General features: G+C 41.0%; 1 protein-coding gene across 8 annotated transcripts in view; it reads left to right on the plus strand.

Annotated features, from left to right (window-relative positions):
* The first annotated feature begins 777 nt into the window (after window positions 1-777).
* The window catches only part of celf6 (CUGBP Elav-like family member 6), a 138526-nt gene continuing 119764 nt past the window's right edge, over window positions 778-19539 (plus strand). For 3 of the 8 annotated variants that reach the window (XR_008827419.1, XM_056375173.1, XM_056375195.1), the window contains exons 1-2: window positions 780-1242; window positions 10342-10424. Coding sequence is in view for 7 of the 8 variants with exons in the window: in XM_056375173.1 (XP_056231148.1) it covers window positions 993-1242; window positions 10342-10424 (333 nt within the window). In the remaining variant the exon portion in view is untranslated. Of the gene's footprint in view, window positions 1243-10341; window positions 10425-19539 lie in introns of all 8 variants that reach the window. The other 5 variants (XM_056375153.1, XM_056375186.1, XM_056375165.1 and 2 more) reach the window with 3 other exon arrangements.

The raw sequence follows: 19539 nt of genomic DNA on the forward strand, positions 1-19539 counted from the left end.
TGGTCCTCAGGACTTACAGCCCTGCTGGTTTTATTTCTGAACATCTGAGAGGGACTTTTTTATGCCCAGTATGCCACATGTGTGCAATTATTTACCTGACAGGATTTAAAAAAAAGAAGAAAAAAAAGAAACATAGGCACACCTGGGGGCAACAGACCAGAAGTATTATGAGGACAGAGCTCCTTAGTAGCATGGTCTGCATACTGTAAATCCTCTACACAAGAATTAAAATGTATTAAAATGATTACTCAGAACAATAAAGGATACATTTTTTTGAACCACAGCTTTTTTTTTTTTTACCAGTTAATTGTTTACCATTAATAAAACAAACTGATAAAAAGCCTCACAAAGGGTTTTAGTAAGGTTCAGTTACATGAGTTGGCATTACAAAGCTACTATTTCCCCTTAAATGAACCTCAGTTTGGCCTTGTTGCTAAAACAAAACTATAGTATGTGACAAAGACAGGAGAAGCACATAAAAACTGCTTTTGCACCTTTAAATGCCCCAAGCTTTCCACTCCACACAAGTGTTTGCCTTCTCACTCAGCCATCCTGCTCTGTCTTTGGCCTGGGCCGCGCTCATTATGCAATTTAGGCGGTGGGCGGGGTCTATTCATAAGAGTACGAGTTGACGTCACGGGTAGTGTGGTAGCTGAGGGGAGGGAGGGGTTGGGGGTGGGGGGTGTTGGGGCTTGACTTAAAAAAAATTTAAAACATATAAAGCATAAGAAAAAAATGAAATAAGGCTGATTTCAAACAAGAGGGCTCAGGCTGTAAAGGAAGAGGAGAGAGTACGGAGGGAAAACCAGAGGAAGAGTGGGGAGAGAGGAAGATATAAGGGAAGGGGGGGGGCAGTGTGCACTGTGCAGTTAACTACAGAGAGAGAGAGAGGGAGAGAGAGAGAGAGAGAGAGAGAGAGAGAGAGAGAGGGAGAGAGAGAGAGAGAGAGAGAGAGAGAGAGAGCGAGCAGCCCGCCGGCCCATTGAGGAAAGATGGCTACAGTCACTGCAAACGGAGTGCAGCAAGAGAATGGATTCAGCACCACGAACAGCGCCGGCAGGATGAACGGGCTTACCATCGGCCAGAACACCATTCCAATGAAGGACCACGACGCCATCAAGCTTTTCATCGGGCAGATTCCCAGAAATCTGGAGGAAAAAGACCTGAAACCCCTGTTTGAGGAATTCGGAAAGATATACGAACTCACTGTACTGAAAGACAGGTTTACGGGAATGCATAAAGGTTGGTTATTTTGGCATCTTTACTTTTGTGTTCCTTTATAAATGACAAAAAAAGAGAGAGACGAAGAAAACAAAAACGCCCCAATTCAGTTTTGGGGCAGACAGCATGAAAAGTGTGTTAATTTGCAGATGTTTGGGACAGAGTGGGAGCCCCGTATATCCTTCACACACACACATAGGCTACACACTAACATACGCACACGCGCACACACACACACACACACACACACACACACACACACAGACACACACACACACACACACACACACACACAGACACACACACGTATATATATATATATATATATATATATATATATATGGGGCGTGAGAGGGAGAACACGTGGAAGTGAATGACTCGCAAATGCAGGGTTAATTGTTACCGCGTCCAGCCAGTCCACGTGAATACTACAGCTGAAAACGCCTTTGTGTGTTTACATTGACTATCATGTGCTGAGCATCCCAGTTTAAGGGGGCGGGACAGGCAAGCGCTCGGGGATGCTGTGTTATTTCTGCAGCTGCAGAAATTTCTTCACAACTTAAAAAAAACAAAACAACACCCCTCTGTTGTCCGTCCCTGTCCATTTGCTGCGTATTGTCGGAGAGAAATAAATGCTTTCAGGCGAGCGGAAAATGCAAACCATTATCGGGCAATCAGCATCGGTGATTAAGGTGGTGCTGGCATGCTGCTTTGACCTTTCAGCAGGCTAATATGCAGCATACTTTTCAGACGTCATTAGCTGTGGAAAATACTATTTACGTGGCAGCTGTATTGTATTGCTGCTGCTCCGTGGGCGGGTTGCAGTCAGGAAGTACAAAGCAGGATAATAGTAGAGGCTGAGATCCAGCATGCATCGTCTTCTCGCTCACTCTGCCCCCCCCCTCCCTCCCTTCCTCCCCCAACGCCCCCCCCCCCCCCCCCCTCCTCATTGTTGTCCAAAACGACCGGGATCAGTATTCACTTAGTAATTAGTCAGTCAAGCCACGGATAATCAGGGATCGATCAGTTCTAATGATAGTTATAATAATGAATGCCAGAGTGCGGTTAGGTTTGGAAAGTCTTTCAGTTACATAAATAAAAGAATCCAGTCCACGTCCAAAATTACAAGTTCAAGTCTGGTAAACACAAGACAGGTACTTTATGCAGCTGCTCCTTTTATATTTTTTATGTTTAATACAGAAACAGCCAGAACAGAGTGACTCGTCTGTAAATACAATGACCACATTTTGAAAGCTAGTTGCTTTGTTCCCATTTTCATTTAGATGTTTATCTATTATTTATTACAAGCCTTGAATTACACTACCATTTTTATTAGTGTTTAATATTATTCTATTGTGGCTAACAAGTCCAACAATTATTAGAATGTATTGACAAAGTATTATTATTTTTTATTACTAATTCTGACCTTTTTATCCTTTGTCTAATGTTTTAGAGATTTGTTTTAGAATAAAAATCCAAAATAAGGTCATATTTCCAGTTTTACCCATGTCATCATAAGCAGACTGTCTCGAGTCTGCAGCTTATTATTTTACTATCAGCTGAAGGACTGTGCTGTATTGAAAAATAATGATATAACACTGCTACTGCTGATCGTGACTTATGCTATTTTGTAGATAGTAGATATTAATATGTCTTGTAATTTTGGATATAATTTTAAATCACACACACACACACATACACACACGCGCGCGCGTGCACACACGCACACTGAACACAGATTTGCACATAAGCATGAGTGGCATTGAATTCACAATCAGTTCACTCCCTGCAAAAATAATCTATTCACGAGGCAGGCAAATTATGTATGATATGTAAGTCAGTGGCTACAGTTCATGATCTTATCGATCAGCACAAGTAAAGCGCTCTTGTGGGAGAAATGAGTGTGGGCTCAGCATTACTTTCTTGTGTGTCTGCAACCCTGAAGGTCTCCATGCACCACCTGTTCCTTTAGCCATCAGTTGCTCGTACTCAACATGCTCCTCATTTTTCCAGTGTTCCTCTTTTGGAGCCCGATGATCGATTAAAACAATATTTCTGATGTTCGTGTTGTTTACGCCTGTCCTCAACCATCCCTGAATGTCAACACTGTGGAGGATGGTTGCCTCAGGAAGGATAATCCTGTTCCAAAGCCAGACAGTATGCCCGTTCAAATCATCCTCCACCAAGGCCACTCTGATGTATGCAGTATGCCCACTTCATCCCGCATGACATTCAAAGTCACTTTGGGAGCACAGGCGTGCACTTTTAATAAGATTTCACCAACGCATTATATGGATGAGTTTTTCTTATTGGCCACTCACCTAAACCATGTTCATGCCTCCTGCTGCGTCGATGTGTGATACCTGTAGACCGAAACTGGAAAGTACAAGAGTAAGAAAATGGGATTAGTGTCGTTAACAAAACAGAAGGAGGTATAGTGTATCATTAGCTGTGTCAGTCAAGGAGAGCAGTTTAAAACAGTGAGTGAATGGCCACTCTGAAACCGAGGAGAGCTTTTGTAGGGGAATTGAAGGTAAAATTAATTACTTACTTAACTATAAAAGTTCTTTGAAATGCTTCATGTGTTCAAATTGAATTCTGTTATAAATAACACACTAAGGTCAGTACAACACTGTTCCATATAATCACATTTATAACTTTTAAATTAAATTGTAATTAAATTGTTTTGCACCAACAAATAAGTCCACTTAACAAAACAACAATATAATAATTATGATAATAGTAATTATAATAACAAAAGACAACTGCAAAGCATCAACTGTTATATTGGGTCTAGTCATACTGGTAATCATTTCCCTCCTCTTTTACCTGTCAAAATTGTGATATAAAAACCTAAAACTTTACAATGAGGTTTACATTTGTCTCTTTATTTCTTCAGCATGTAGCACAAAGACTTTGAGGTTTAAGACATGCAGCTGTTGTAGCGCAGAGCTGTGAAATAGTTGCACTGAAGACTCGAAGAAACTTGTTACAATTCCCATTTGAATGACGTTTTAACACAGAACAGGATCAGGTTCCCCTGGGTTAAAGGTTTTATCACAGAGTTTGTTCAGCATGTCAATAATTCAGAAATCAAAGACACGCACCTGCTTCAGCATTCTGGGATGTCCATTAAATATACACTTTATTATCTTTATGCTCACAATGGATCTTAATAACCACTTGAGCTTTTCAGCGTCTTTCCGCTCATTCTTTTGGTTTTCAACTTTACTGTTTTCACTAGCACTGCTGTCATAGTGTTGTTTTTGGAGCTATTAACTATACGTTACCTGCCCAGCACCAAGCGACAGATAGAGAAAGGGAGTGATAGCTGCTGAATATATTGAAGCATTTAAGCTGAAGATTCATAGATTTTCCTCAGGAAATAGTGAGAACAAAACAACATAGCTACAAGGAGAATGGATATTGGAATTTACATTCATCAGGTGGCCAGAAAGCGACTCCAAATGAATGCAAATGCTAATTCTCTGTGTCTGCTAGATATGTCAATTAAGTTTGCTAGTTTGCTAAATCAACTTATGATGGTTCGTAGTGAGGCCTGGACATTTTAACTTCCCTGAGGTGGGCATATGTTGGGGTCACGTGACAAGTCTCACAGGCTCACTGCTACCCAATAAAAATCCCTGGGATACAGCTTCATCTCTACTGCTACAGGCCAGTGGATAGTTTCATTTCAACCTGATGTTGCACTTCCTGGATGAACGATCTTAATCTACACATACATGCTGTAGCTGTGTGACTATCATCAGCAATGTAGCAATATAGCTCTTGGATCATTTCCTCTACCTCTCTACAATATAGGGTTTTGTAATGGTCTTTTGTCCACAGTGGTTTAAAACGTGGTTTGTCTTCTGCTTGCTGCACAAAAATGCATAATATGCCAATGGAAAGTGGTTAGATATTATGTCAAAGGCCTGGGAGCCATCTAATCTTGTAACATTATCACAAATTCCATCCACATTTTTATCATAGACAGTAAGACAAACTTTTTTTTTTCACAGCTGAGCAACAGAAGAGTGGGGGTGAGGATATAATCAGCTTGGCTCCACAATCCCTAAAAACATAAAGTTCATAAAGATTTAGTGGAGCGCCATGAATTTAGTTTGACTACAACTTTCAAATCCCTCTTTGAGCTTAGTTTGTGGCTGAGAAAGATTTGATTTGTTGCAGATAGATGATGTATATGGCTGTTGGCACCAGTTAGTAAACCATACCTAATGGATGATTTGCAGCACTACCTTTTCTCACAGCCTGAGTCCTGTGACACAGAATTGCACCATAATTATGGATTTAAGGGCAGATCAAAATATGTCATGTTTGCTCATGACTAATTCATGTGGATTGTACTGCATCCATTTGAACAGATGTTTTGTGCTTTGTGAATTCTTACTTTGGGCATTTAAGGATATCTCCAGGGACTTGTCTGAATATCTGGGGAATGTTGCATGTTATGTTTTGGGGTTTTTTTTCCTGTACACTTCAGCGGGTGAGCGTAGCTGTATGCTGACGTCTACTCAGAGAATATTTTTTCACGCCTTTCTTTTAACTGATGATTATATCCTACCCCGTAGTTGTTAGACACCGTTTCCTTTAATGTTGGTTTGATAGTTTGTGTGTCGTCAGGGAGCCTTACACGGCGCGTGGGATGACTTGACACTATTGGCGGGCATGGTGCTCGTCAGTGTGTGGTGCAGCCAGGTCGTGCTGTTTAACATCCATCATTTCGCTGAGCACTACATTATCATAATACTTAGTGTCAGTGCCAGAACGCAGGAATTGTTCAGACATGCTGAATGTTAGTGGGGGGCAAATCTTTTGCTTGAGTAGCGTTATCTATCAATCCGTCTCTGATGCTGAGAAGAGGGACTCTGAGCTGCACCACACAGCCAGGAGGAAGAGATACAAAGAGTTGTTAAATATCCTCATCCATTCTGCTCTCCTTGGTTGGTCCAAGCAGTGTAATTGGCTATAAATAGCCTGCCAAATTGACATAAAAAACCCTCATAGGCATTGAAATGTCAAAAGTAAACCTCAGTAGGGCACTAATATTTAATTGCAACTGACTCATAGAATGTAACAACAAATCTTTGAAAGTGTCTTTACAACTTGTAGACAGTTTTGTGGTTTTCTATGAAATCCTATTCTGTTGACTTATAGTAATGGTCACTGAGCCACAGATCTATACTTGTATTGGGTTTTATCTGCAGTGTGAGTGTTGTAGATGAAGCGTGGGGCAGTGATTGACAGTCTATGTAAGTTGAGTGACAGCTGTAGTTTAAGTCTACAGATGACCTCTTTGATCATTAGAAAAGGGGGCCGTGTGTGAACCAGACAGCTAACCGCTCTGAACAGCCCGCTCCAAGCACAGATGGACAGAATGACTGAAAGATGGAAAGATGCTCGGCAGGTAATAGCTCGGTTAACACAGACTCATGAAGCGGCGGATGAATCCTCGCATCGTATTTGTCTCAGTACCCATGAGGGGGTCATGCTGTCACATTCAGCAGCATCCAGTTGTTTTACATAATTTTTCAGCGCCTACATCTTTTTCGGAAATTAATTTGCATTCTTTTCCCACTTTAATGAACATTCTTGGATCAGACATGTGTGAGGAGACTGAAGGAGAGCAAATTGCTCATGATTCATGAATTCACTGCTAATGAATTGAAATTTTATACAAATTTGTTCTGGAGTTATTTCAATTACAGGTACCTGATGCCTTAAAAAAGCACAATTTACTCTTAATGCCTGGATGCATGCAATTGTGAGCACATACTAATTTCCATTTTAAAACAAATTGTTAGAAGAAGCGTTACAGGGGGAAAAGTTCTTTAAGTAATTACCCAAAACGTGTTTTGCAAAAGCAACGACACATCTCCCATTTCCTGCTCTCTCTTTGTACCAGTTTGCAGGGTTTACTTTTTCATTTGCCTTAAATATAATTTGTTGAACTTTTGTCCCTCACTAAAATTATAGTGTGGTAAACTGTCTTTGATTACCAAAGTATTATTTTCACCCCACTTAACCTGCTCATCACAGGGAGCCACCAGTCCTTCTGTTGAACCCCCACCACCCTCATTTTCAGAACCTTGTCCATGTTCACTTCCTCTTCTTCTTCTTCTTCCCATTTAGTCCAATTTATCTCCTACAGTCTTTAGAATATTTGATTAATTCAAGCTTTGATTCACAGAGGAAATTCTAAATGCTATCTGAAGTATTTGCTGAAAATGAAGATATTTTAAATATCAGTATAAAAGCAGTGAAGTAGTGTTTTTTAATGTTTTTTTTTTTTTTTTTTTTTTTTTACAAATAACTTGTAAATAAATTGCACCTTACATTACCATTAAAGATTTAAACCTTGCTTTAGTCCCCTAGGTTATGTAATACATTGAACTGAACCGTTGTGTCTGCTTCTACTGTAAAAGTTACATTGTTTGTGGTAATCGTCAAAATCAGTTTGATGCATCACCGCAGACCAATGAAAGTTGTATGTTTTTGAAGGAAACCATATTTGCATGGTATTTGCATATCATTTGCATGGTTGCATATGATACCAAGGGGAGAACAATGTGGGATAACTTGCAAGTATGCAATCCTATTAGCCAAATTAAAGTTTGAAGATGACAGCCCTAACCTGCTATCAGCTGCATCTATGTTACCTCCCCTCAAACGGTATCATTGTGCTTGTTGGTATTTTATGCATCATATTTTATAAAGTGATCACATGTCTTTTTATGTAAAATATTAATCCTAAAATTACCGCCTATAGCTGTAAAATAAACAGAGTGGAGTAGAAGTATAAAGAAGCTTAAAACTCAAACACGGAACAAGTGCCTTAAAACTGTACTTAAGTAGAGTACTTGCGTGATTGTTATTTTCTGACTGAAACTGAACTTGGTAGTTAAAAGAAGGTCAACAGATGAAAACCCACAAATATCTTTATAAAAACTATTTTTTTTTGTACCATGTTAACTTGGAAACTTTATGCACTTTGTATTTTAACAAAGGACTTGGGACAGTCCACAGCTGCTTTCCTGCAAAGACAAATAAACTTTACTGGTAAACTCAGTCTAGAAAAAGCACTACCGCTGCTGCGTCAGTGCTGCCTGATCTGCAGCAGGGACATTTTTAAACTCATGCTACAGAAATTCAAGTGATGACGAATTGCCAAGATATACACTAAACACCTGCAAAGCAGTAAGGTGAAAAAAAAAATGTTAGGGCAGTAGTAGAAGAGAGTCAGCAGCAGCCTACGATTCCCATAAGCCTTTGCTAGGACATGCCCCGGGAGGCTCACGTCCCACAGTTTTGTAATGTCACAAAGGATGAAGAGTGTTTCCCCAGGCTCCCAAACTTTTCTGCTTTGCTGTGTGGCATGCTGTTTCATCAGTGTCGTTTAGGTGATTTTTCCTCTTGAGTAACTGCTTAGTTGTGGAGGAGGGTGAAGGTTGTCGTGAAAGGGAGCTCTCTTGGCCAGGCGCCAGAGTGTGTTGCTGGGTTTCGGGGGTGATGGGTGCTATGTGCTGCATGCCGGGTATCATCTGTGTGTGTGTAAGTGTGTGTGTGTGTGTCTGTGAGAGAAAGTGTGTGTGTGTGTGTGTGTGTCTCTCTCTTCTCCCATGAGAATCCTTGGCAGCAGGTGTGACATGTAGTAATGGGAAATTATGCTGCATAGTGCAAAACCTCTTCTGAACGGGGTCACCCACTGTCAACTCTGCCAAGCGCGTAACAGAGCAACCATTCACTCTTTAATGAAAGCTGTCACATTTTTGTTTGGGACTTATTTACTGATGCATATTCATTCTGTTTCCCTGAATTTTCTAACTTAAAGAAAAGTCTCCAGAGATGTGTGAGGTTACAGTTTCAGCTGATCACCACAGCTTTTTAATTATTTGGCAGCTCAAAAGAATTTGCATACTGTTTGACTTTTTCCTTCTGTGTCCTGATCAATATCTATGAAAGAGATCATTCCTCAGGAAGTAGTATGCATAGTTTTTAGTAATTGGAAAAAAAAAAATCTATCTATCTCAGGTGACTAAGCATTTTCCATCACTGCTCTGTTTAAATGTAACCTCCAGGAACACATTATTTCTGTTTTATTTTTGCTTAGTCCATTTTACTATATTAAATGGAAATGGAAAAAAATGACAGAATTAGATGACAAATAATCACAACAACAACAACAATAATAATAATAATAATAATAATAATAAAAGCAATGTGGCAAACATTATATTCTGATAAACAGTGAAGATATGCAGAAATTCAGCAAATCTAATCTGCAGCTGTTGTCATATGTTGAAAAAAAAGTGCTAAATTTTAATCCAACCAATATTATCTTCTCTGAGGGTATAGAACTATTAATGTCAGAGAGCCACATTCCAATTGTCAGCAGAGTATACAAATTCCATTGTAAAATAATACATGTTTTTGGCAATAGCTTGTAAAACTCCAATAAGTCTTGTATTATGGCTGTGTGTAGATTGGAATGACTTCAGTGGAATCACAAATCACTGGATCCATTTGGAAGATTACACAACGTGGTTTTTGCACGTTGGTTGTCGATTGGAAGTCGTTTGACATAGTCGATTACCTAATCTCTGAACAAACATCGAAAGAGAGGCCTCACATCTTTACAAGTGCAACTTATTGGAGTTTCACAGTGGAAAATCAGATCTGTGTTTGAATCAGCACAAGTTACATCCTGTAACCAGCTTGGTTCACTTTGTTCAATCTGAATGGGTTTACATACAGTAAATGTGATGGAGAATTTATTTTATTTTATTGTTTTACATTCTCTTTGCCTTTTACAATCAGTATTTTTTTTACATTTTAGACATTATTCTTGATGGGTACTAAATCCTAAAATCCCCAGATTATAGTATCTTAATGACGTAAATATGACTATTTGGATTTTACAGCTGTTAAGTGCCCTTAAAAGTACAACATACATTAAATGCACTCTTCTTTTAAACGCAACCATGAATCCTCAGTAACCAATACTTTTTTCTAATTCCTCTTTTCATTATAAATGGTGGTGTGTAGTTGCGTAGCTAATGTCTGGTGTTATAAACCTATGTCTCTCCTGTCTCCCTGTAGGATGTGCCTTTCTAACATACTGTGCCAGAGAGTCAGCACTGAAGGCCCAGAGCGCCCTCCATGAACAGAAGACTCTGCCAGGGGTAAGTGCCCCCGATCTGCCCTCTGTCACAGGCTAAAGCCCCCAGGGCAACCAGCCTGGAACGGGAGTCTACATTAACATAGGAATTATATCACAGTTGCTCACACACACACACACACACACACACACACACACACACACACACACTATGAGGCACATGGGGACACGGTATACATTAAAACACACAAGAAGGCACACACAGATACGGAAACAGATGGAAAGAGTCACTTCTCAGACTCCCTCTCAGCCTCCTTTCTTATTCACTGTTACACACACACACACACACACACACACACACACACACACACACACTCACCTACACACGCATGCACACACGCGCAGACATACTAAAAGAGTGTGAGTGGCCTATCTCACCTTGCAGTGTCTTATTACACTAATCACCCCGGCGGAGATATTTGATAAGCGCTCCTTCATAACAGCCCGTGCCGTCCTTCCCCTGTCCTCTCACAATATGGCTGCCGCAGACACTAATTGCCTTGAGGAATCCCACTCTCATTATCACATATAATCAAACAGTAAGTATAAACAATCATTTTTACCATGTATATCACCATCTGGTGTTTTTGTTTTAATTCTCTCCCATGTTTTTTTTTTTTTTTCTTCGTCTTCTATTGCCTGCCTTTGGCGGGCAGGTAACTTTTTCAATTAAAATAATGGCCTCTTCAAATGACACAGGTAAAACATACCTAGTAGTGGGCTCTTAAGCCCACCCAGGAGGACACCCTCAATCTGGGATGAGCGTGAGCTTGTGGTGTCTATCTGTACTTGATGTGTGTGAGGGGGATTTGACTCTCACATCAGGGGAATTATCGAGGTGTGATTGAATTACGCCCGCGGGTCCCTAAGAAGGAGAAACTGCTCCAGTGCCCAGGCTCCTCACTAGCCCCCCTCCACCCCCACTTTCCTTTCACCACATACCATGACACCCTCCCAGGCTGGGGCTTTAATCAGAGCCTCAGGATATCCATCTAAATCTCCAGGGAGGGAGAGAGGTGCGGAGAGACAGAAGGAGATAGGGGGAAAGGAAGAAAGTATGGGATGGGGAATAATTTGCAAAGGGTGGGGGGGGGCGCAGAAGTGGTTGATGGAGTTGGGGAGCTTTATATTGTTCCTCACTGTTGTGTTAATCAGTTGTTTGCACTTCACTGAATACCTGAGGTACTTCACTGAATGTTAGGCACACGGGTACACTGCGGCGAAAGAGTCCCTGGGAGACCAGGCTCCCTGGCTCGTTACCGCCTCCCACAGCTTCATAACGAGATGATTGTCAGTGATGGTCCTGGATAGGTGTTCCTGTCTTTATTGCCCTCATAGAGGGACATTCCTGTTTGTCTTCTATCAAGAAAGAGGTTAATGGCATGTTCTGTGGGGTTTGGGTAAACATTTCCCCTGTACAGCTCACAGCGAGAGGTCAGTCCTGCAATCTTGGGGTGAGCACAGCCTGCATACAGAAGGCTAATAAAGATGTTCTGTCTATCTGAGGGAGAGAAGAGAGAGAGAGAGAGAGAAAACAGTGAGGGTGGGAGAGACAGACAGAGACAGACGAAGACTGGGAAAGGTGACACTTCTGGACAAGCCTCATTGTCATTGTCATGGCCTGATGGTTTGAGATGCTCGATCGTATAATGCTGCCATTTCAGTAGGTTCTCTACACAGCATTGCAGACATGTTTGTGCAGTCTGGTTGTGGCTGTGTGACTGTCAGGCAACCTAAATGCAAATTTTGTTCAAATGAGACATCTGGCATTTTTTAAAAATACATCAGCATCTTTCTCTCGCAAGAAGATATGTGAAACTAAATTAAAATAAAATTTGGGGTGAACAAAATAATACAAACACTGCCTGAAAAAATGAATGTGATGCAGGTAAATCACATTTGCAGAAGCAGCTGCAGCAGTCATGTCACACGAGGTTAAATGCAAATTATGTATGAGTGTGTTGGTTTTAAAGGAGCTTTGACACTCAGCAGCCTAAATCACCATGTTTATCTTTTTCCTTATATATGGAGGATGTTACATCTGGAGAAAGACAAACTACTTCTTCCCAGACACCAGATGTCATTGTATGTCATTTTCCCTTACACCTAAAGGTCACTGAGTTAAAGCAGTTAAAGCCTAAAAGCACAGAGAATGATGGATTTCACTTATTTATCTCCCAGGTTTGATCCAGACTATCCACGCATCCATTAGCTATACAGCTTATCGCAGTGGTGGGAGCTGGGGCCAGTCGCAGCTGACATTGGGCGAGGTACACCCCTAGACAGGTCACCACACTTTCACAGGGTTTACATATAGAGACAAAGAACGATTCACACTTTCATTCACACCTATGGGCAATTTAGAGTCGCCAGTTGTCGCATGTCTTTGGACTGTGGGAGGAAGCCAGAGTACCCGAAGGAATCACGCGTAGACATGAGGAAAATATTGCAAGCCACACAGAGAGGCCCCCAGCCGACCGGCAGGTTCAAACCATGAACCGTCTTTCACTGTGCAACCGTGCCGCCCTGATCCAGACTGGCAGTTTCTAAATAATTCTTCACATAGATTCTCTAGACTCAGCTTGTACTTGAAAACATTCCAACCAAAAAAACGAGGAGGACCGGGAAAGAGAGTGTATGCATGTGAGTTTGATGAACCGTTGTCCTGGTGACCAATCGGCTTTGGTCTGCGACAGACAAAGCCGGAGCATTGTGAGTATGGCTTGCTTTATGCTCCTTCTGGCATCTGTCAAAAGGAAAGAAGTCTCTACTGGGGAGAGCAGAGGTCATAAGAGCCTCACAATTCTTGTCCCATGTTTCCATTTTTGCCGTCTGTCTGCTACATTATGGTTTGTTGAAGCTTGATTTGCTGAGAGGAAAAGAAGGACAGACGCTAGTACTACAGCGTGTCCTATGCATCATGCAGGACACATACACATATTGGCAAAGTATATAGAGATACTGTATATGCAGCATTCACATACAATAAGGGATGGTGTGGAGTCTTGAATCTCCCATTGTATTCTGCTTAGTCGTAACACTGCACTGTTTGTTCATGAACAGCAGTGTATTACAATATGTTATTTACTGTGGCTGCTTATTTGGCACAAAAAGTCGTGGTGATGTGGTAACTAATATGGTAATATTCAAAGTTTCCCAACAACACAAAGATTTAGTTGCTGCATATTGTTACTGTACAAACACATGAAATATTAATTGATTTAGAGGGATGAATAACTCATTTGTATATACAAAGAATTAATTAACGCAAATTGGATTTCAACCAAAAAAAGCATTTTTATATTGGCCTCACTGATTATGCCTTTAAAGATTTAAACAAGAAGTTTTCACTCTAAAAATGAGAAGTTCACTCAGTCGAAGGAACATGTTCATGTTCAAGTATCTCGGTCAGAGTGCTGCACTTCTACTTGTGTGTCCTTCATAATACTTTCATTGTTACAAAATGTATTTGCCTCATTTTTCCTGCTCGGCGCAGATATTTTCACATTATCACACTGTGTGCATTTCACAAAACGAAGAGACTACAGGCTTAACAGTGAGACAGAGAGGAGGCAAAGATGTGTGTATGTGCGTGTGTGTGTGTGTGTGTGGTCTCAGCAGGAAGTTAGACTCTTACATCATCTCCAGATTGGCTGTGAGTCTTACATTTTCCATAATTCACATTCCTTCATTTACTAAATCTTGTACTATGCGTACCGCATTTGAATTGCCACCGGGGAATCCAGCTCTGTCTGTTGTGGCTGAAGCGAGCTTTGTTTACATTGTTTGATTAATTGCATGTAAAGAGCATAATGAGCTCTTGATGTCCTGTGCATCAGATCCTGCTGCTACAGTTTGTACAGTAAATGTAATCAGAGATTCAGCCTCTTGCTCTTGGTGAGCTCGTAGTGCTGTTGTGTTTACGTGCTCATTCAGCATATTCCCCAGTGCAGGGCAGCATGGCACTGTGCAGTGGCAAGACAAAGTAAGTGAACCTTTTGGCATCTGCATATGATTATAAATTTGTCCCAAAATAAGCTCAGGTCTTCATCAAAGTTACAATTATGAACAAACAACAATCAGTTTTAACCAATAACACACAAATCATTGTGTTGTTCTTGTCCTTATTGAAAAAAAAATCATCCAAACATTCGGAGTGTAGGCTGGAAAAAGTGTGTGAATTTCTTGACTTATCACATCAAGAAAAGCTAATTGGAGTCAGGAGTTATCAAACCTGGAGTCCAAACAATGAAACAAGATTGGAGGTGTGGGTTAGAGCTACTTTGAATTATAAAAAAAAAAAAAAAAACTCTTTCAGTTTACTGTTCACAAGAAACATCTGCTGAAATTAACCATGCCTTGTAAAGAAGAGCTCAGAAGAATTAGGATCAAGAATTGTTGATTTGCATGAAGCTGAAATGGTTACAGAGTCATCTCATAGAGTTTAAATATTCATCAGTCCACAGTCAAACAAACTGTCTATAAATGGGGATGATTTATTTCTGTGGCCACTCTCCCTAGAAGTGGGCGTCTGGCTAAGATGACTCCAAAAGGCTTATAATAATCATTGGAGCTGGTTAACATCACTGTTGAGAGCCCACCATACCCACATCATGGTACATGGAGCACGGAGGAAGGTGCTGCTGTCCAAAATAAAATATCACTGTGTGTCAGAAGTTAGCCAGAGAGCAGTTTGATACTCCACAGTACTACATAGAAAATGTTTGTTGGACTGATCAAAGTAAGGCTGAATTGTTTGGAAAGAACATTCAGCACCACGTATGGTGTAAAAAAAAAAAAAAAAAAGGGAACTGCATACCAACGTGAAAACATCATCCCTGTGCGCCTGGACGGCTCCACATGATCGAGGGGAAAATGAATTCCCAAGTTTATCAAAGTATCTTACAGGATACTGTCAGGGTGTCTGTCCGTCTGCTGAAGCCCAGGAGAAGCTGGGTGATGGAGCAGGACAATGACCCAAAACATCAAAGCAAATCTACTACAGAACGACTTCAAACAAAGAAAATCCACTTTTTGGAGTCAGAGTGAGTCAGAGTGAGTCAGAGTCAGCGAGGACTGTGGAATAACCTGAAGAGAGCCACTCACACCACACATCCTAAGAATATGTCGGAGCTGTAGCAGTTCTGTAAAGAAGAAAGGTCCAAAATTCCTCCTGAACATTGTGCAGGTCTGATCAGCAGCTACAGAAAGAGCTTGTTTGAGGTTATTGCTGCCAAAGGAGGTTCGACCAGTTATTAAATCCAAGGGTTCACTTACTTTTTCCACCAGCACTGTGAATGTTTAATGGGTGTGTTCAAGAAAGACACAAAAGATTCTAATTGTTTGTTATTAGCTTAGGGACATTAACCCATAACTTGGATGTGACTTAGATGAAGATGAGGTCACATTTTATGACCAATTACCAAAACAAAAAAAAAAAAAACAGGTAATTCCAAAGGGGTTCATTTACTTTCTCTTGCTGCTGTATATGGAAAGGTGAGGTCATGCCTGTGAATAGTTTCTCTCCAGTTCTGGGATGTTTACCACACAGACCTGGGCCAAATTGTAGTTTATGCACCATCCATTAGGATTTCCCTTTTACATTAAGACCGTTTGTGTAGATCAGGTAAGTTGTTGATCACAAAGTTCTGAATACCAAATACTTTTCTTTGATTGCCTATAAACTTTATGGCTGCTAATATATTTTCTTTTTGTTAACAGCATCCTGCAATAAAGACAGAAAGAAAGTATAAATAATATTTGCAATTGCAGCACCAAAATTTTATTTACAACTGTTTGCCTAATAGCTTCCCAACATGCTTTTATTGGAGCCGTGGATCTTCAAATGAATCCTGCTCTCTTCTTTCAGGGCCATGCCGCTTTCTCCTCTCAGGCCAATTAGCTCTTGGTGTTCGCATGTAACAAGCATGCTAATTGGGTGCTACTGAAGCCCCAAAAGCCAATTAAAATTTTCTAGGAAAAAAAAAAAAAAGATCCAGCTTCTCTTTGTCTCTCATGCACTCGTGCCATCTTCTGCCTCCCCCCCTCCCCCCAATGCTTTCCCTAATCATATCTATACCACTTTAACTCCCCCGCTCTCTTTTTCCACTCTTTCTCTATGGAATGTGTTGAGTGTGCAGTGGCGCCGCAACCTTACACTTGTCATTTATGTGGAGGTTTCTGTGGAGGGATCCAAATTTCTTGGTTTCTGAGTGAGAGCACCAGCGGCACCTGACCCCTGTATCGATGACGAGGCAGCCAAGCGCAACAATGAAGAAGACAGGGGAGAAAAAGTTTCCAACTCCTACTTTCTCAAGTGTTTCTCATCAAATTTGAAAGGGTAAGCTTGAAGGTATCAGCTTTCGTCAAAGCGAGTAGCAAAATGTTTGGCTTTTTTCACAATTTCTTTTCTTCGTCTTCCGTGCATGAAAAGCGCAGAAAATTAACTTCAGCGCGTGTCACACGAAAATGGGTCAGGGGGACATTGTGCAATACCAGCATTATGTGTCAGTAAGCACACTGCCATGGACGAGTGCATGTGTGTTCTCAACACTATCTCTCTCCACGTCGCACCACAGATGTGGGCATCGTAGACCGGCCATATGTCTTCCTCTGTGGATCAGAGCACACAGAGAACAAGAAAGCAGCATTTTTCCCCTTCTCATTTTTATGCTCCTGAAAACGTACATTAAAGAAGCAGTGAATAGGAATGTAGTGCCAAAAAAAACCAAAACATTTAATTTGGGGAAGTGTTCTAAAACAGTTTGTTGCTTTATTTTACTCTTTATTAAACCAGATTTTTGTTCAGTGAAGAGTGACTTCTCCTCAGTGACTTCTCAGGGGAAGCTGTGAGGCGGTAAAAGATGCGAGCCCTCGTGCATACAAACAAAGAAACAAAGAAACAAAAAAACTCACACATTCAAATGTACACGCTGATATGTGGCATTTGCACTAACACTTCTTTTATTCTCATTTATCTAAATGAATGTGTTAGTTGATATAGTCAGTGGTTGGGGGACCGTGTGAGGAGTACTCCAGGTGAGAGCTGTGTGTATGTTGCAGTGTCACAGTGTCGTATCAGAGGACATACTAAGCTCCTCTCCAGCAGGTCCACTCCTGGACAGACATGCTCCAGGTTAAACTAATTACTCAGGCCACACAGAGCCTTTACCCATTCTTTTAAGGGACAAATTGTGCTCTGTTGCTGATCAATTTGTCCTCCGTGCCAGATTTGTCAACCTCCAGTGCCCCTGAGCGGTTGCCATTATGAAGCAAAAAAAAATAAAAAAAGGCCTGGGCCTGGGCACTGGACGTGAGACCTCTGCTAAGGCTCCCCCTGCTCTCCTCATCATCAATTACGTCTATATCATTTTCTTTCTGCTACCCGCTTTAGAAAAGAAATTAAAAAGGGCCATTGTTTTTCTTATCCCCCTGGGATGAAAGCATTTACTACGCTGCTGCACCGTGCATGGCCATCCTGCCGATTAGGGAGTGAATGGAATCACAATCGAGGGATGCACTCGGCATTGTCTCCTATTATGTGGCTGGTGGCCCTGAATATTGTGCAAAAATTAATTTCGTTCCATCTGATGGGATTTTCAACCTTGGAGAGTGCGAAATGTTAATCCTGGCAGGCGGGTGAATGCTGTGGAATGCCTGGCTTTTTCACTGGCGAATTTGGACAGGGCACAGACATAGTTGATTGTGAAAGAGAGAGCCTTTAACCAGCCCATAAAGATGGCAGGCCAGAGGCGCTGCACAGATGAGCAGGAGAGATAGCACTTTTTCAAAGGCCGCAGGGCAGGAGAGTTTTGGTGTTCAGAGGACGGCAACAACCGGGGCCATTTGTCCTTTAGATCTTGAACATATACTGCAATACAGTAAAAACAGGCTGGTACCCAGGTTGTTGGAGTGAAAAATCACAGCCTCACAATTTATTGAAAGATCGATCTATGAACAAAGTTGCCATCACAAAAAAAAACAAAACAAAACCAAGTTGTGAGCCTCTCCACAAAATTTGTTCATTCTACTCTTTCTAAATTCAGCGGAAGCTGGTATCCATGAAATTACCAGCTTCCTCCCATGGGTGACAGGTTTTTATTCTGTGCTGACAAAAGCTTTGAAAACAAGAAGCTGAACCTGTAGAAGCACTCACAATGATTGCTATAACAAAAGATTATAGAACGTTTTAAGATGATGGATACAGCGAATCCTTGATTGACAAAATGAGAAAACCTTTTCAATTACCAAAATGAGTTGATGATGACTGCCTTCAATCTAAAATATTGAAAGATGCACCACAGGTAATGATCTTTGAAAGATGAGCATCAGCCTCAGTGGCTGGCTTTTGTTTTAATATGTGTTGAAAGCTTGTAAGCTGAGCAGTTCCTTCACACCCTTCCCCCACTTCGACACATTCACTATCTTCCCCTCGCTGACAGGTGGAGTCGGACTCCGCCGTGCATGCTCTCCTGCGCTAATTTATCCACTTCTTTAGCTGTAATGAGGCAGAACTGGTAAATGTGGGGACAGCATTGTTAACATTGCTGCTTCACTGGGGAAGAGGAGAAGGCTGACAAATAGTGGAGAAGGATGGAAATGAGGCCCGGGTGCTGTCATACCTCCAAGAATGATGATTTTAGTCTTTTACTCGGGCTGGATTGCTGTCTCTTAGGCTGCGCGCTGGAATATGACATTTCCTAAACCAATTAAACATCAAAGTTTCCGTTGCATCAAGATCAGGCTGTTTGGCAAAAACAGCTGGAAAGAAAAAATCAAAAACAAACCATAAATGAATATTTGATGCTGGATTATAATCAAAATCATAAAAAATGCAGCGGATTAGGTTAATTAACTTGCATCCCGTTCAGTTTGAGAAGATCAATGTGTAAATGTTTAAAGTGATACTCAGAAAGGGTCTCCATCTAGTTTTAGAAAATGGGAGACAGGTGTTGACATCCCACAATGAGTTGGTAGTAACAGAGAAGATGTTGTCTTTTACTTCGACACAGTTTTTAGGGTCTTTACTTCTCTTTCTTATTTCCATGCTAGTTCCTTTCCTTTCCTTTCCTCCCTCTCTCTGCCCTCCTGTCAGGTAAGTTAGTAGCCTTTCATTGCAA

This window comes from Seriola aureovittata, chromosome 1, assembly GCF_021018895.1.
Source record: "Seriola aureovittata isolate HTS-2021-v1 ecotype China chromosome 1, ASM2101889v1, whole genome shotgun sequence".
Lineage (NCBI taxonomy): Eukaryota > Metazoa > Chordata > Actinopteri > Carangiformes > Carangidae > Seriola > Seriola aureovittata.